Genomic DNA, 16,125 nt, shown 5'->3' with positions numbered 1-16,125 from the left:
TAAGGTGCGGGCACGTGCCGCACGGGAAGGATGGGCCACAGGTTGGGCTGCTGGAGGTTAACCTCGTAATAGAAGGACCCAGTCGGCACCGTACTGAAAACCACACGGACCTGGCCGCAGTGTGCTAATCCAGAGCATGGGCCGACCGGAACTCGGTCTCCAAGACATATGGGCCTGGGTTCAGGCCGATTACACAGACCTATACGGAAATATTACGGTGCTTCTTGTTTTGGACAAGATTTAGTTCCTGGCTTCATCCCCCCTCCCCCCCCCCCCCCCCAAAAAAAAGGGGTTCCTAGCTAAAACATTAAAATTTCAGAGATTTCTTCATTGTCCTAAGTGCTCAGGTGCTCAGCATAGACGAGTTCAAATACATGCAACCACAACTAAATTTTTTATTCCTCAATCTAAAAAAAGCAGAATAAAGAGTCTATTTAAGCCTATGATCTGATCACCATTTCCAATCGAGTTCAATACTTCCTCCTGCCTCGTATATCTCAGCAACTATACTCTTTAGAGCGAAATCGTCACTGAAGAAGCCACCGTGATGGACACCGGGCAACCTGACCACCTTCAAGACCTGGCCTTCGACTCCGGACCACTCCTCGATGGCCACCAGGCTCACCATGTTGATGTCCCCGTCCCCGTCGCTGTACACCACCTCTGGTTCCCCCTCGAACCCCTCTGTTCCGAACACGAACTTCTCCGGCGTCCTTACCCCGACCCCGATGACGCCGGTGACAGGCACAATCGGCGCCGGGAGCGCCTCCCACATTGGCAGCACCCGCGTCACGTACGGCCGGACCCCTTCGGGGAAGCCGATGGCCTCGAGGAACTCTGCCATGTTGCACGCCGAGTAGGTCGCGTTCTTGGTCACCACCAGCGGCCGGTCCCGAAACACCATTGGCGTGGGCAGGCGCCAGAGAGTGCTCTGCTGGCTCCGCGCCAGCCGGGTCATCGTCGGCCGCGTGACGTTCGGAAGGCCGTAGCCGATGCCGGCGATGAGGCCGTGCATCCCCTCCGCGAACCCGCCGAGCGCGGGGGCCAGGAGGATGACGTGCTTGACGAAGCGCCAGCGCCAGGGGAGCGGGCGGGCGAGGAGGAACTGGTACGTGAGCGCGCAGCCATAGCTGTGCGCGACCACGACAGCCGAGCGGCCCTGGTTGAGCCGGCTCGCCCTCCGGATGAGGCGCCCGAGGTCGCGGAAGTAGCGGTCGCCCACCGTGGACGGGTGGCCGCGCGGCGCGACGGCGTAGCGGAAGTCGTACGGCGCGCCGAAGAGGCTCTCGCCCTCGCGGTAGCCCATGCCTTCCAGCCGCCGCACCAGGGGGTCCCACCTGACAGGGGAACACAGATTTGACCGCGCGTTTCTGTCAGTCCAGCCAAATCGAACCAGCCATCGTTCCATCATTCTGAGCGTCCAAGGGACAAGTGCCAGACAACCAGTGTACTGCTGATACTGACACGAGTGGTTGGGGCAAAAATGCCTAGCAGTAGCAATAGCAGGTGCCAGGTGCGCGGTGGACGGTGGTGGAGAGGACTCACCCGATGAGGCCGCGCGCGGAGCCGAAGGACGGGACCCGGGTCGCGACGCCGTCGGCGTTGTGGTAGTCGTCGGCGACGGCGTCGTAGACGAGGCTCATCTGGTCCGCAAAGCACGGGACCTGGCTGGCATCGTGCATCCCCGTGTGGTTCGGCCACAGCTGGAACCACCCCTGGTCCGCGCCGGCGCCGCAGGAAGGCGCCGAGGGCTCGTACGCCGCCGTCAGCCGCGCGTCAATCTTGTTTGAACCGTAGCCTGGGACGAGCACGACCGGGTGCAGGTTCTTGGCGTGGTTCCCCGGCGACAAGAGCAGGAGCGCCGCCACAACGAGGAGCGGAGCGGGAGCCATGGGCTGATGGTGACGGGTTCTTTTGAGATATTTTTGTACGCCTGGGCCACGGGCGACAATTATAGTGCTCCCCTCTCGATCTACATTCTACATGTCAATTTTCACCGTGTGGATCGACGTCAGAAACTCAGAAAACATGTCTACAATCTCTAAACCACCAAACTTATAAACTTATAAATAAAATAAGGTACTTCTGGTAAACGAATCATATAGCATACATAAAATTTTATAAGGTTCAAACCTTACTTAAAATAATTGACACACGTCATATTTATATTGTATTGATTTTTAAGATTGATTGTAAAAGATCCTAGCTAGTTTAAATAGATTTAAACCTAGTTGAGAGGCTCCAAGTGTGTAGTTATGAAAGATTGCTAATGTAGATCTAAAATACAAAAGATGATTTTCGAGGCTGATTAAAGAGGATCGGGTTGCCCTAGATAGATTTAAAACTAGTTAAGGGGTTCCCTTATGCGTAGTCGTAGAAGATTGCTAATGTAAATTTAAAGTACAGAAGGCCGGTTTAGAGCTCTTGTAGACTTGGATGGTTGGAATAGATTTGAATTGAATTATCCTCCACTTCTGAAGTTCTTCCTTATCATTTTTAGAGTTAAATTCCTTTTGTTAATTTTCATACTTTTAGAGATTTTTTTTCTAGAGATAAGATAAACCTTGAGAATATAGAAAACACTAGAACATTGGAATATGTTATTTTTATAGTATCTATCGTCAGCCCGTTAGGCAAAAATGATCATATCCGTCACTGCATCTTCTGGATCGGGCGTTTGTATCATCTTTCTGGCATGTTTGAAAAGTCATGTATGATGTGTGTTGCAACTGATGATAGCAATGCTGCATCTGTGCTGTTCGATCTTGTCTTCGAATGGAAGAGACGGGGTAAACGCTGCGATTATACAGGTAAGACTCCGGGAACCCATTATTGCTTATTTTTTGCAACACGGTGACAACTGTGAGGATGAGGACGTCAGTCATAGTAGGCTCCAGACGCGCATCCTCTGTCACTATGAAGTACTAGTTACTATAGTTGCTAGTGTGACAACCTAAGACTGCGTCACAGCGACATGGAATGGAACAACCCAAGTAGCCCGGCCAGTGTTCCATATGCAGATTAAGCATTGATTAGCTTCCCATGATGGTTGGAGTTTGGACGCACGTACATGAAGTGATGAAGATAAGCAGGATATGAGCGAGAGTTCTGCGTTTGGAACTTTGGGTGCATTCGCGACGGGATCATGCAAACGCGATAGCCTTGTACTATAGAAGCACACTTATATTCCAGGAAGTAATGCGTACTGATTTGTATACACGATGCAGCTGGCTGATGCACTTTGTGCAACTGGTGGTTGGACACAGGTTTTTGCAATCCCAAAACAACCGGGCCTGCGTCAGTTCACCACTTTCACGTAATGGCAGCGGATACTATTATCTTTGGTATATACGATCAGCTAATACATATCATTTTAACACCAGATTCATTTTACTATACAAACAGTGATTCTCTATATTAATCGATCATTAATACAGAGGATCGGCGTCCAGCAGCGGCCAGTCCAGGCGAAAAAGCATTTATGTTCCTGCCACTAGGTTACCAGGTATCTGAACGACAGCCTGACACACAAATACAGACCTGGCTGTAGTTGCGGGAGGAGGAAGTCGAGGTCATCGTTGTTGTCCTCCATGATCTTACCCCAACAGATCTTCTGCTGCTGCATCGCCGCCGCCGTCATGGTGCTTGCTAGGCAGGTGGCTCAGTGTCTAGGTGCATGCTGCGTGCTTTAGGGTTTATGGGCGGCACGTGGGGAGGGAAGGGGATTGCGGTTGGGATGGGATTAAGTGCAGGTGAGATATAGTGGGGGATCCCAGTTTTCTCGGATCGAGGAGATGGAGGCGGATTTTTCCGGAGAGATAGTCGGGCTCGATTGGCTGAGTGGGTTAGAACAAAACTGATGATAATGGTTAGATATTTTTTAAGTATGAGTGATGATTGGATAAAAGTGAAGGCGATTTCAGATTTATTTTTTTAAGGGAAACTGGCACAATTTTTTTAGAGGACTGGCACATTTATTTTGGGAGGCCTACTTGCACATAATGCCTACGATCCATAAGATAGACGAAAGCTCGCATGAATAGATTTGGGCAGTTCTCAGGCTGTAGTTAGTGAGCCAAAACTAGAGCTGTTGGTGGATAAAGCAGCGGTGATGGGAATCGGAGTTCTTGTTTTGAGGTTACCCTCTACATTTTTTTTCTCGTAGCGGTCGGCGAAGCACTCCACCGACGCCTGTTCTCCTTCAGCGATCCCCTTTCAGTTTCAGTCTCCTCTATGCACTTATGACATACGAGTATCTATGAGCCCGGCTCTATATGGGCGAAGTTAGTGGAGAATAGTGCTAAGGTCTTCACCATTGTAGGTCGAGGTTTTTATCATAATAGAACAATGTGTAGCGAAAATGATCATATTAAATTATGATGGTAAATTTAGTGATTAATGACAATATAGTCATTGAGATTAACATGTTTATCAAAAATATATGTTAGTAGATCTCATGGATACAATATATGAAAAATTCACCGTAGCCGGGACAAAATTTGGTTAAATTGGAAGAAGTCACAGTAAAATTGACTACACCGAAAGATCCAGTGCTAAGAGGGCTATATACACCGGAGCATTCTTGTCAGAAGAAGCCAGAGAAGTTTCCATACACCGGAAGGTCTGACGCTCATAGTTGAAAACACCGGATGCTTACACCAGAATATTTATTGCAGAGAGGGTGCAACAGTAGAAGACCGAAGATCAACACGCTAAAAGGTCCAGCGATGAAAATATACACACCGAAGACTTCGCCAGAACATTTAATAGAGTGTGAAAATCCCGAAAATATGGTGTTGCACATGTACACCGAAAGGTCTGGCGATGAAGATTGTGAACGCTAGAGCTTTTTGTACAGAGAAGAAGTGATGTGATCAGACTCAGGTCAACACATCGGATAGTCTGGTGATTGAGTGAAGGTTACACTGGAATATCTGGTGTTCAGAAAAGTTATTGAGTAGTTCCAACAGCTAGTTTGTGATGGTGTACACACTGGATGGTCCGGTGAGCATAAACTGTCTATATCGGACCATCCGATGTTCATAGTCCGTGGGTTGAGGCTATAAATACCTTTCCACTAATCCATTTGAAGTTGTTGGAGTACAGAGAAGCCCATAAACATATGAGAAAACATCCAAGCCATCAAAGTGCTTAAAATGTTCATCCAAGATGATTAAGCATACGATTAGAAAGTGATTAGTACTTATAGAACCAGAGAGAAGTGTTGTTAAGTGCTGTAACCTAGAGAGTGGATCAAGAAGTGATCCAACTATATACTGAGAGATACGACGATGCCTTGGAATCTTGGTGAATCGTCATTAACTTATTGACCCTTTGACTTGGTGTGGAGCAGCGATAAAAAGATTATGCGGAGACACAGAGATACTTGTCTTTGTGACTAAAGCTCCGAAGTAAAGAAGACGCACAAATGACCGGAAGAGAGGTTAATGTTAAGACCTCACCTTGTTGGTTTGGTGGCTCATTGTGCTTGAGGCTTTATCTTGGTGACTTGGTAGCTCAAGAGCCGTGATCGGAAGAGACTTGGCGACCGAGAGCATATCCTTTGTAGAGCTCTAACGTGGATTAGAAGCATATACGGACCGGCCAATAGGGTGAGGTAGGGCGGCCACGCTACCTTCTCAGCGGTGAGACCTCCATGCCGATCACTTTACACCGTATTTTTCATTCCTGGCAGCATTGATTCATGGCTGAGCGGCTGACTCTGGCCTGCCTATATTTCTAGACTGGGTCCGATACTTTTAGGAGTGGCTTGTGTGGCACCGATAATATGGGATAAAAATTCCTTATACCGAATTTATCTCTCTAAATTATTTACATTTTCGTATTTACATACTTGTAATTTATCTTGCTAGAGTAAGTTGTAATCCTTTTGAGTGATAGCGCAGATACACTATATAAATCTAGAGTATTTTAGATTGAAATTGAGATATATTTTTAGAGCTATTAAATTTTAAATGTCTTAATTTACTTCACTAGAAAGTCGCCGTTTCTCACGTGGTGGTACAGAATAATGATTTTTCACTTATTTTGTAAAAAACTGTAGGGGTCAAAATAGCCTGCTCCGCCCGTGCGGCCCAACCACCTCAACGCCAATAGGATAAGACTCGAGAGTGTACATCACAGCTTTCATGTCTCCGGCCTGTGTGGTAGCCAGTTGCAGCCTTGCAGGATGATCGATGAGTAACTGAGTACAAAGGTTGACATCAACAGGTCCAGAATCACGCAAGCAAAGCATCCTAGTAGTGCTGCTTGACACACGAGGAGAATGCATGCATAATAGTTTTCTTGTCGATGTGGATGTGGCCGCCAACAGCATTTTCTTTTTCCTTGTGGCCTGCTCTGCGTGTAGTGCCCTTCTTTTTCACCAGTATCTGGATTCAGGCGGGAGAATGAATGAAGCATCCGGAACCAGATGCAATGCCAACACTAGTATTCTTCCAGATCCATAACCACTGGAAATTCTAGATATGGTGTCACATCTATGTTCCATTTGCATCCTACTAGGCCAAATGCGTACTACTACGCATCTAAGATATTCGCTGAAAACAGCTACAGCTGAATCCTTGGACGCCACCGTGCAAGTTACCCAAGTTTTGCCGAAAGACGTGGGATCTGGTGGGTTCCGTTATTCCAATGGCAGTTGATGTAGCGCGCATTCACCCGAGATTCTCCCAAGAATATCGCTACTCTTAGATTCAGCGAGCTGCAATCTTTCTCTTGTAATTATCCATAGTTCCACTCAGTGCAACGATGGGACAACAATGCCTGCTGAATGTGGTCCTCTCATAGGGAGAGAAATTTTATGAGACTGGGTCTTTTGGTAAGACATGTGCAGCGTGTTGACACGTGTTCTCGCGTGTGCAAGTATGCACCTGTGCGTACCGTACGACCGTGTGTGTACGGTGCAGATGAGAGTATCACCGAAGTCTTATACGTACGGATCTTACAAAATTTCTCTCCCTCTCATAAGGTTAAGTGGTTGCGGAGAAGAACTCACCCCATCTAGCCGGTTAGAGGACTGCATCCAACCTAATGAAACACCGGGACGTCTTCCCTTCCGTTTTCTCCTGAACGCTGATACACGTGCAAGGCTAATAGTCTTACAGCCAAAATGCTTTACGATTGTCTTTTGAAGCGCAGTATCTTTCTGCGTATTCAGCCACAATTTTGATTCATTAGCCTAGTTGAAAACTTGTTTATTGCTGAGTACATGTCAATACTGTCAGTGCCAATATTCCAAAAGTAGGATTTCTGGATAGCGCTGGGCTAGTTAGTACTAGTCGTGGTTTTTACTCAGATCAACATTCTGTTTATTTCGACCCTCATTGAAATGTAAGATTACTTAACCCTTGAACAAATGAAGAGGCATTTTTTAGTTGGCTAACTGCCATTTAGATAAGGGTCCTTGCTAACAATTAACTTTTTGTGAGTATTGTGTCTTTAGGCTGACTGATCTAGCACAATGAAAAGAAGCCACGGCCCACGGGAGGAGAAACATAATCCCACTAATGCAGTAAAGTAGCTTCAATTTAGCCAGCTTTTCCCTAACCAACCGACTAATTCTCTCCAAGCATTCTAGAAAAGTAGTAGATCAATTAACTTGACTCTGAAAAGAAGCTTCAGTCTTCAGAGTTGCCCAAGTAATTAGGAGTTCATTCAGCTTGCCAACGCAGCATACCATGTTTGTCGTATCTTCAACTCCGTATGGTCTGCAAGCTAGCCTTATTTGTAGGACTTCCAATGAACCAAATTAGAGCCCTGCTTGTAAAGCAGAAATTTCACATCTGCAGAATTTTGTTCAAAAATATATACAGCCGTGTTTGGACCAAAAATATGTCTTATCCAACAGTACACGTTAAAAGAAGTATAAAATCTATTATTATTATATTAATAAAGAAAAATTAAAAGAGTAGCCTCATTCACTCTTCAGACCTAGAAATTACCATGTTAATTGTAAGAAAATGGGAAAACCTACGCCATTGATTGCCGTGTGTTCTAATTATAATGATCTATATCTATTGGAGAGAACATGTAAATTCAATGTAATTAGAGAAGTAAAGAAAACAGACTGGAATCCTATTTACATACGACTACACCTAATATCGAAATAAGTCGGATTACTATTCAATCGTGAACAAGTCGAATTCCAGGACATCAAACCTACAAAAATTGATTCATTCCTACACATGGAGGGCGTCGCTCTCGCGCCATGAAGGACAAGGTGGTCGTCGCTGCTGCCGGGACACGGTCTACTGTAGAGAGATGGCATTGTCATGGCTTCCTTTGGTTTTGAAAATGAAGAGTAGTAGAAGACGACAAGAGGTTGATATTTGGGATCCACAGCCACTTCATCGGAAACCATGTTGAAAATCACCGGGTTGAAAACCACCAGGTGTGTGATTTCTACAGTATCAGGAAGAAAATATATCTAGTTTGTGGTTTACGGAAAAAAAAAATCGGAACGGGCAAAAGTTGAGGAATGTCAACTGTGCTTTTTCGTTTATAGAATTATGGCATATCTGGCAGCCTGGCCCGACCACGCAGACATCATGTATCCGGTTTGGCAGCCAGTTGCAAAATAGTGAGCAACGGAGTAAAAAGATTGATATCAGCAAGTCCAGAATCTGGCAAGCAACGCATTCTTGTAGTGCTGTTCGATACACAAATAGCATGAGCATGTATAAATATTCCTGTTGATGAGGATGTGGCCACCAACAGCATTTGCTCCTTGTGGCCTGCTCTGCATGTAGCGACTTCTTTTGTCACAAGTATCTGGATTCATGCGGGAGAATGAAGCATCGAGAATCATATGCCATGCCGCACTTGTATTCCTCTAGATTCATACACTTAAAAGATTCAATGCACTTGTATACTGCTAGGACAAATCAATGCTACATACTCCCTCCAATTCTAAATATAAATTTATTTATACTTGTCCTGTATCAAATATTTTTAGTTTTGATTATTAATAGCAAAAAGACCATAAAACTATATTCATCATGAAAAATACTATGATAATATATAACTCTTTCTATTTAAAATATTTTTTATAGATATTATTAATCAAAGTGGTATATTAAAGACTGTATCGATGTTATAATAGATTTATATTTAGAATTGGACGAAATATGTAGCATATTCTTTGCAATCAACTACAACTGAATCTTTCCTTGGACGCCATCACACCAATTATCCAAGTTTTCTCAAAGATCTCAGATCCAGTGGATTCTAGTGTTCTAGTGGCAGTCGATGCATCACGCATTCACGTGAGATTCTCCAAAGAATATCGCTCCTCTTATATTTTGCGGGGAGCAATATTATTAGTGAGCAAATAAGTTAAAAATATGTTTTAGTTTATATGTGATGAGTGATTGATAAGATCGGTAATTTGTTTTGAAAATTTTGGGATTGTATGAGTATATGTTGTAATTATGATTATGGCTAACTAAAGTTCAAGAGAAAATAGAGTTGATATTTTTATTTTTGAGTTTAGAAAAATTTGTTTTACTGGATGATCCAACGTTTAGAAAAGTGAACTCGTCGGATGGTCTGACGCTTAGAAGGTTTTGGAGGATTTCAGTGCAAATCAAGATTTGAAGTGCACGTCGGATGGTTCGACGATGAAAAGCTGGACACCCTGGATTAATTATTCAAGAGAGGTTGCAAAGCGTGTCTGAAAAAGGATATACACACTGGATGGTCCAGCGATTGGATTTGAGAGCACCGAATGCTTCACCAGAGTATTTGTTCTAGAAAGATTACAAAACAGCTTCTGGTGAGATTGTACTCACCGGATGGTCCGATAATAAGTAGGGTGAGCACCAGAGGCTTCATCGGAGAATTTTTCAGGAGGTTTACAGAGTAGGAAGAGATGTACACATCGGATGGACCAGTGCTTGTACTGAGAGTGACACCAGATCATCCTGTGTTCACGTTTTCTATGTAATGTGTTTCAACATGGATTTTGATGATGGCTAACTGGACTTTGTGATTAATTATGGAGTTGGAAATACGTGTTACGCTTGTCTTATCATGTGCAAGTGATTGATGTAACTTAACGGTCGATAGCGGGATGATCGGGGTTAAGCGATGTGCTTGGTGTCAGACGATCAAGGAGACCGAGTGGAGTCAAAGGTGACTATAGCTGTACATGAGGAGATCAAGCAAAGCTTGAGAAGGTGGATGAAGACGGTGTGTTGACAAAGTCAAGCGAATGAATGCTGGTGCAAGTGACAAGGTGGACAGAGGTATCGGAAGCGGGAGAGACTTGCCGGTTGTCGAGATTGCAAGATAAAGTACACGTGTCAATATCGGAATGCTTGCTTAAGGTATAAGTAAGTGATGGTGAGTCACGTTTTGAGAAGCGTGTAAGACGGTTTCGTTATTTAGCCTAAAACCATAGAAGGATGGAGTGCACGTGGCATCAATGCGAAACTTGCGTCGAGGCGAAGTTAAGTCATGAAAGTATCACGACTGTTCAATGGATGTAGAAGAGATTAGACCAAAATACCCTAATGTTAGGTAAGAGAACATTAGAAGTGAGGGGTATTTTGGGAAAAAGAAAAGGGCAAAGTAAACTCTTTAGGCCTATAAATAGACGGGTAAGGCTATGGGAGGAGGTTGAGCCAGCCACTTATGTATTGTGTGGTAGTGTTTTAGGAGAGAGAAAGATGATTGTTTAGCCCATATATCATGTGAGAGATTTTATATGCAAAAATCATTCTAATCCATCAAAAATAGCGCTGATCTTTAGAAGTAATTAAGTTTATTTTTCTTCCTATATTTGTGTCCATCTCCTTATAGTTTACTTCTATTGCCTCCCTTGTTTGATTGCGAGTTTTTCGGTTTTTGTTGTGATTTTCGTTTTTCCTGAGGACAGAAATTTTTCACCATATTGAAGTGGTTCTTCTTGTTGCTACAGATATAAAATTCACATTCAAAATTAGTCTTGAATTCTCTTGTCTCTAAATAATTAACTTGAGGAGTTTCTTCAACCGGCATCTATCTCTTTGAATTTAAGTGTTTCCTTCTTAAATTGTAAGCTTTTATGTGCGATGACGCATGGATTGATTTTCAATATAAGCTAGTGTTTAATTCCATCTATAAGAACCATGCTTTACTAGAGGATTTTTGGATGTAATGTATTTCTTTTGAGTTTTTGCTTTTGAATGTTGTTTTGAGACGCATTGAGTGAAAGATTGAGAAAATACCATCCATTTCAGAAGAAATTGATAAGACACCTATTCACTCCGTTTTAGTTATATTCTCGATCTTAGAATTATCCATACAGTGCTATGCTTGATGAATCCTGACTTACCCCCCCCCCCCCCCACAGTTTACTTTAAAAAAGGGTGCTTTTCCGAAAGCCAGCAAACGATGTTAGTTGTTGGTTCATTAGCCAAGATTCTATCGGTAGGTTTTCTGCATAGAGCTGGGCTAGTTAATCCTAGTCGTGTTGTTTACTCAGACCAATATATCTTGCTTGTTTAATTTGACCCTCGTTGCAATGAAAGATTACCTAACCCTAGAACCAATGAAGAGCCATTTTTAGTTGACTAACTGCTATATAGTTATGGAACCTTGGCTCCTTGCTAACAATTAAAATTTGAGAGTCCTGTATCTTTCAGGCTGGCTGATCTAGCACAATGGAAAGAAGTCACAGGAGGAAAAGGATTATTCCATTAATTCAGTAAACTAAGCTCCAATTCAGTTAGCTTTTCACTAACCAACCGACTAAATTCTCTCCATGCGTGCATTCTAGAAAAGTGGTAGATCAATTGGTTTCACTCTCAGAAAAGAAGTTTCCGTCTTCAGAGTTGCCCAAGTAAGTGGTTGTCGATTCAGCTTGCCAACGCTGCATGTCATGGTGTTTGTCATATCTTCTAGCCATTAACATGGCATTTTTTTCAGGACTAACAGCTGAACAGGAACCTATTCCCTCCACGGTATGACGGTACCAGCTCCCAACTTGGCTCAAATTAAGGTTCCATCTGGTGAATGGCGACTTTGAGCGTGACTTCAAGTATCAGAATACGCATCGACATCGGCATCAGCATGAGCACCGGTTCTGTATCCCGTTGGTGGCGGCCTCGTCGATCCTCAAGAGGCAGTAGAAGAAACCAAAAGCACGGATCAAGTGCCCCGTCGCATATGTTCGTTCCCAGCATGTCATCCTAGTGCCCGGAATCGGAGATCCCACTAGGCAGCTGAGCTCGCTCGGGGTCCACGCTTCTTCGTGGCATCCACCATCCCGATCATTTCGTCCTAGGAAATGCAAGCGGAAATATTCTTTCGGCGCAGTTGCAGCGTGACACGGCTCGTCCCGGTGAGCGATTCCCCGAGAATTCGGTGTTCTTGCGCGTGACATTGCCGATAAGTTGGGGGTCGGCGAGCTGCCTGCCCTGCCCGCCTAATCTTGAGGACAGTGAGAGGCTGCTTTGAGAGGATATGCACGCATCATCGGAGCTGTAATCTACTGCCAACTCGTACTAGTTGTGTGATGGAACAAACGATGTGGCGCGGCCAGGAACGAAACGAACAGTTCGTGACAGTGTTGCACGCATGCTGTCAGTGGTCAGTGGGGTGAGATCAGTATCGGCGGTGGGAGATAAGTTCCGGGAGCTATGGAAGTGAAGTCACCTCTCGATGAAGAAAGCAACCGTAGATCGTCAGCAGTTCGCCTTTAGATTGGGGCTGCCTAACTTTGCAGCAGACGCAGTGCCGGCTGGCAATGCCTGCACTGGGGAAAAAATGGTTTGCCGCTGCAAGTTTATGTCGTACTCGCGCATTTGCTGACGCTTTCGAAAGTTTCAGCTTTACATTTGTCAAGTTCCTGCTTGATGCAGATATAGGAAACGGGTGATGCTACTAACCAGCATTGTGAAATCTGGGAAAAATAGATAGCAAACTTTGGAATTTTCATACTTGAGTAACCACTCAAGCAGAATTATCTAGTAAGAACGCAAATTGATCTTGTGATAACTCAAGACGTTAAGTAGCTCAAAAAGTTTCTTGTTTTGTTTGTTTTTTGACCCCCTGATCTTAAAAAAAAAATTGGAATGCAAATCCTTCCGTAATCCCATGAGAAGAAGACATTAACCATTGCGACATCCAATTTTTGAGCGATTACTATCAGGTTTCACATCTTAGGCGGTTGTTATTGTAGTTTAACACCTAACGTGAAGAGTCATGGCTGGATTATTTGATTCACACAAGTTAGCTAAAATGTGATTTTAGTATGGGTCACACTATTTTTCAATTGACTAAAATAAAGTTTTGTTTCAGTCCATGATTCTTAATCATCAAATCTAAATCGGACTTGTGTCGTCTTTCTTCTTCCTCTTGACACGCTCTCATTGGCATGCTTGCCCCCACCTACCCTCGCTTGCTCCCGTCCCCAGTGCCATCACTAACATTGGGTCCGCCTCCCTTGCCATTCTAGCAAAGGCGTATGTGATGTCCTCGCCCCAGCGCTAGCCCACCGGATGTCCGTCGCTCGCCTGTGGCCGGCGGTGTCTCCGCCGCCTCGCCGTGCCGCCTCTGCGCCCGCCTCCTCCACCTAGCCTGCCTATCTTCTCGAACCCATTTCTAAGCCTAGCAACCATGAATCCTGTCGGAAACCTCTCCTCCCCTAACCCCAACAACCCTAACCCCATCAACTGAAACCTCTCTGGATTTCAGTGGATTGATAAGGAGTAAATACGTTGTAGTATTACAAAAGAAGGTTTGGATCAGCACTATAAAGAGACGGAGTTCACGAGAACTAACTTGCGGTGGGTTAGCTTATCCTATCTTTTTAGTGCGTTAACTTAATCATGTATTAGACGATTATGCAGATTTAGTAATAGAATTTGTTTCTAATAATTACTTTTCATCCCAGACTATGCTTACTCCTTTCATTATTATTTGTGCACAACACAGTTGTGTGATGCTCCCAGCCTAGCGCTGCAACATTGTAATAAGTAATGGTTTGATGCTTCTACGGAAGCTGAGGCCGGGATATTTTTATTCCGTTATCTAAAAGCTTGATCATGTATTACAGAGGTTAGAGAGTTTGACCAAGTTAACTTACAGCCTTTAACATGGGTGTTCAGTGGTTTAAATTGCCTCTAATCGAACTCTGAATTCCCAAAAAAATGCAGTGTGCAGGAAAGTTGCTGTTGACGGCTCTGTAAGAATATTTTATTTAATTAATGTGGCACGTGTAATTTATCGGATAATTCTAATAATTAATGTTCTAGTGTGATGGTTGCTAGATTAAAAGATTTGGAATTATTGGGTTTAATCCCTCTTCTCTCCCTTCTTTATAATATCATATCAGTGTATATGTGTATGTACAAACGAGATATATAGCCGGTACAACATAGTGATTATTTTTGGCTAATCACGTAGAAGGATTAATGACCATGTGCTAATTAGAAAAGGTAGTTAATGGTGCAGTTGCTGTAACAGGGCATGTTCTTTGCCGTGCGGACATGATGGTTCATATGCACCCATCGGTACACTACAAGTAGCACATGTATCTCACGGCAAAGCTCAAGAAAAAAGTACTGCATGCACGCACACATGAATACATGATCATAAGGGTGCTCGTGTCTTTCATGATAATGAGCGCCAACTGAAGAGACCAGTTCGTGTATTATGGCAATTCGGCAACAATGCATGATGGTAGTGCAATCCAACAGAAGTAGATATGCATATATCTTGGGAGTCTGAAGAAATGGTGTATATGAACACATGCACATAAAAGTACTTGTTCTCTAATCATCAAGAGAACGCTAAATGATGAAGAGAGAAGAGAAACACTCTGCTATTGGTACCATATGGTGTTTATTCCACAAACATCAAGACGTGATCAAGATACGTATATCAAGTATTAAAGGGTTGGATCAAGTTTGTGCTTAAACGATTATGTCTGGATATTTCTGCATAAAGATTTTTCTTACGTGCTCATCCAACATATCAAACGCAGTCAGAAACCAATTGAGTTTGCCAAATTGCCGTCTGGCTCACAATCTATCATCTAGGCATGTGTTGCTCCCCCGGCCATCCAAACGCAGTCCGACGTGCTCAGCCTCATCTGATCGATGTGATATGATACGTCTCGCCATTTCTTTAAATTTTCCCTACCTGCTTACGTACTCACTCAGTACAATGATAAGACTACGATTGTATATAATTCAGCATAAACTGGCACGTATATCCCGTTTTTGTGCCAAGTCTCATTTCAGTCGGGCTACTTGTTTGACTTGTGAATAATGAAATATTTTGTTTGGCGATGACTCGACGGGACGATCGATCCAGAACACCATGATCTTGTACACGCATAATTCAAATCAGGATAACCATGGGACGCGGCGACGTGCCATCCATGCTTATCCCGGTTAGGTAAAAAAAAAAAGCACCGACATGGAGGACATCTCTCTGGGATCTCATTGACGGGATGCCACATCTCGAATTTGGATTAATTCAGTCAGATCGTACTCAACTGATCGTTAGCACCGTGAGAGATTTAACCCGATTAGGTGAGCAAGGGTTTAGTCTTTGGCTCATACACCTCTCTGTATGTTTCACAAGCTCTCCTGGATGTACAGCCAAACACCCAAACCTACAGTAAGTTTTGACTTCCCAGTGGCGATGAGCTTAAACTTGACGCCCTTATCGATTACTACAAATAATAAAAAATACACCAAAATCTGGTAACTGGTGGAACATGAACTTTTTGCGAGGGACTTTTGAGATTGTCCTTGCATCTGAGATCTTAATTTTTATTTGGAAACGAGCGTGGACCTGAGTTTTTGGCATCTCCCAAAATCTGATTTGCATGCATCAGGCGATGAAAGTCAGATTGTCCACGAAAAGTCTAACATGTCGAATACATATACGTTTTGACCCAGTAATTGTTCATTTTTGAACAATAGTACTACTCAGTGAGTGAGCTTTGTACATTTAGATTGACAGAGGAAACTATGCGTCACGTTCTACCATATTTTAGTCGCACCAGATCTGTACCAGTGTTCATCACGTTTCGTGCCGCTTTCGTGCTTCGCTACTTAAACCATTCCCTTGTATAAATACCCAACCCCCGCCCAGGCCCATCCCAAC

General features: G+C 43.8%; 1 protein-coding gene across 1 annotated transcript; it reads right to left on the bottom strand.

Annotated features, from left to right (window-relative positions):
- Positions 1-378: 378 nt before the first annotated feature.
- Positions 379-1,915, bottom strand: LOC133911950 (lecithin-cholesterol acyltransferase-like 1). Its single transcript, XM_062354452.1, has 2 exons — positions 1,546-1,915; positions 379-1,337 (listed from the first exon to the last, which is right to left on the bottom strand). The coding sequence occupies exons 1-2, from the start codon at positions 1,890-1,892 to the stop codon at positions 452-454; spliced, it is 1,233 nt and encodes a 410-aa protein (XP_062210436.1). The 5' UTR covers positions 1,893-1,915; the 3' UTR covers positions 379-451.
- Positions 1,916-16,125: the final 14,210 nt, after the last annotated feature.

The sequence above is a fragment of the Phragmites australis genome, chromosome 3, assembly GCF_958298935.1.
Source record: "Phragmites australis chromosome 3, lpPhrAust1.1, whole genome shotgun sequence".
NCBI lineage: Eukaryota > Viridiplantae > Streptophyta > Magnoliopsida > Poales > Poaceae > Phragmites > Phragmites australis.
This window is presented reverse-complemented; position numbering and strand designations above follow the sequence as displayed.

Coding starts and splice junctions, on each gene's coding strand:
- LOC133911950 (XM_062354452.1), bottom strand. CDS start 1,892: ATGGCTCCCGCTCCGCTCCTCGTTGTGGCGGCGCTCCTGCTCTTGTCG. Junction 1,338..1,545: donor TCCGCGCGCGGCCTCATCGG/GTGAGTCCTCTC, acceptor TTCCCCTGTCAG/GTGGGACCCCCTGGTGCGGC.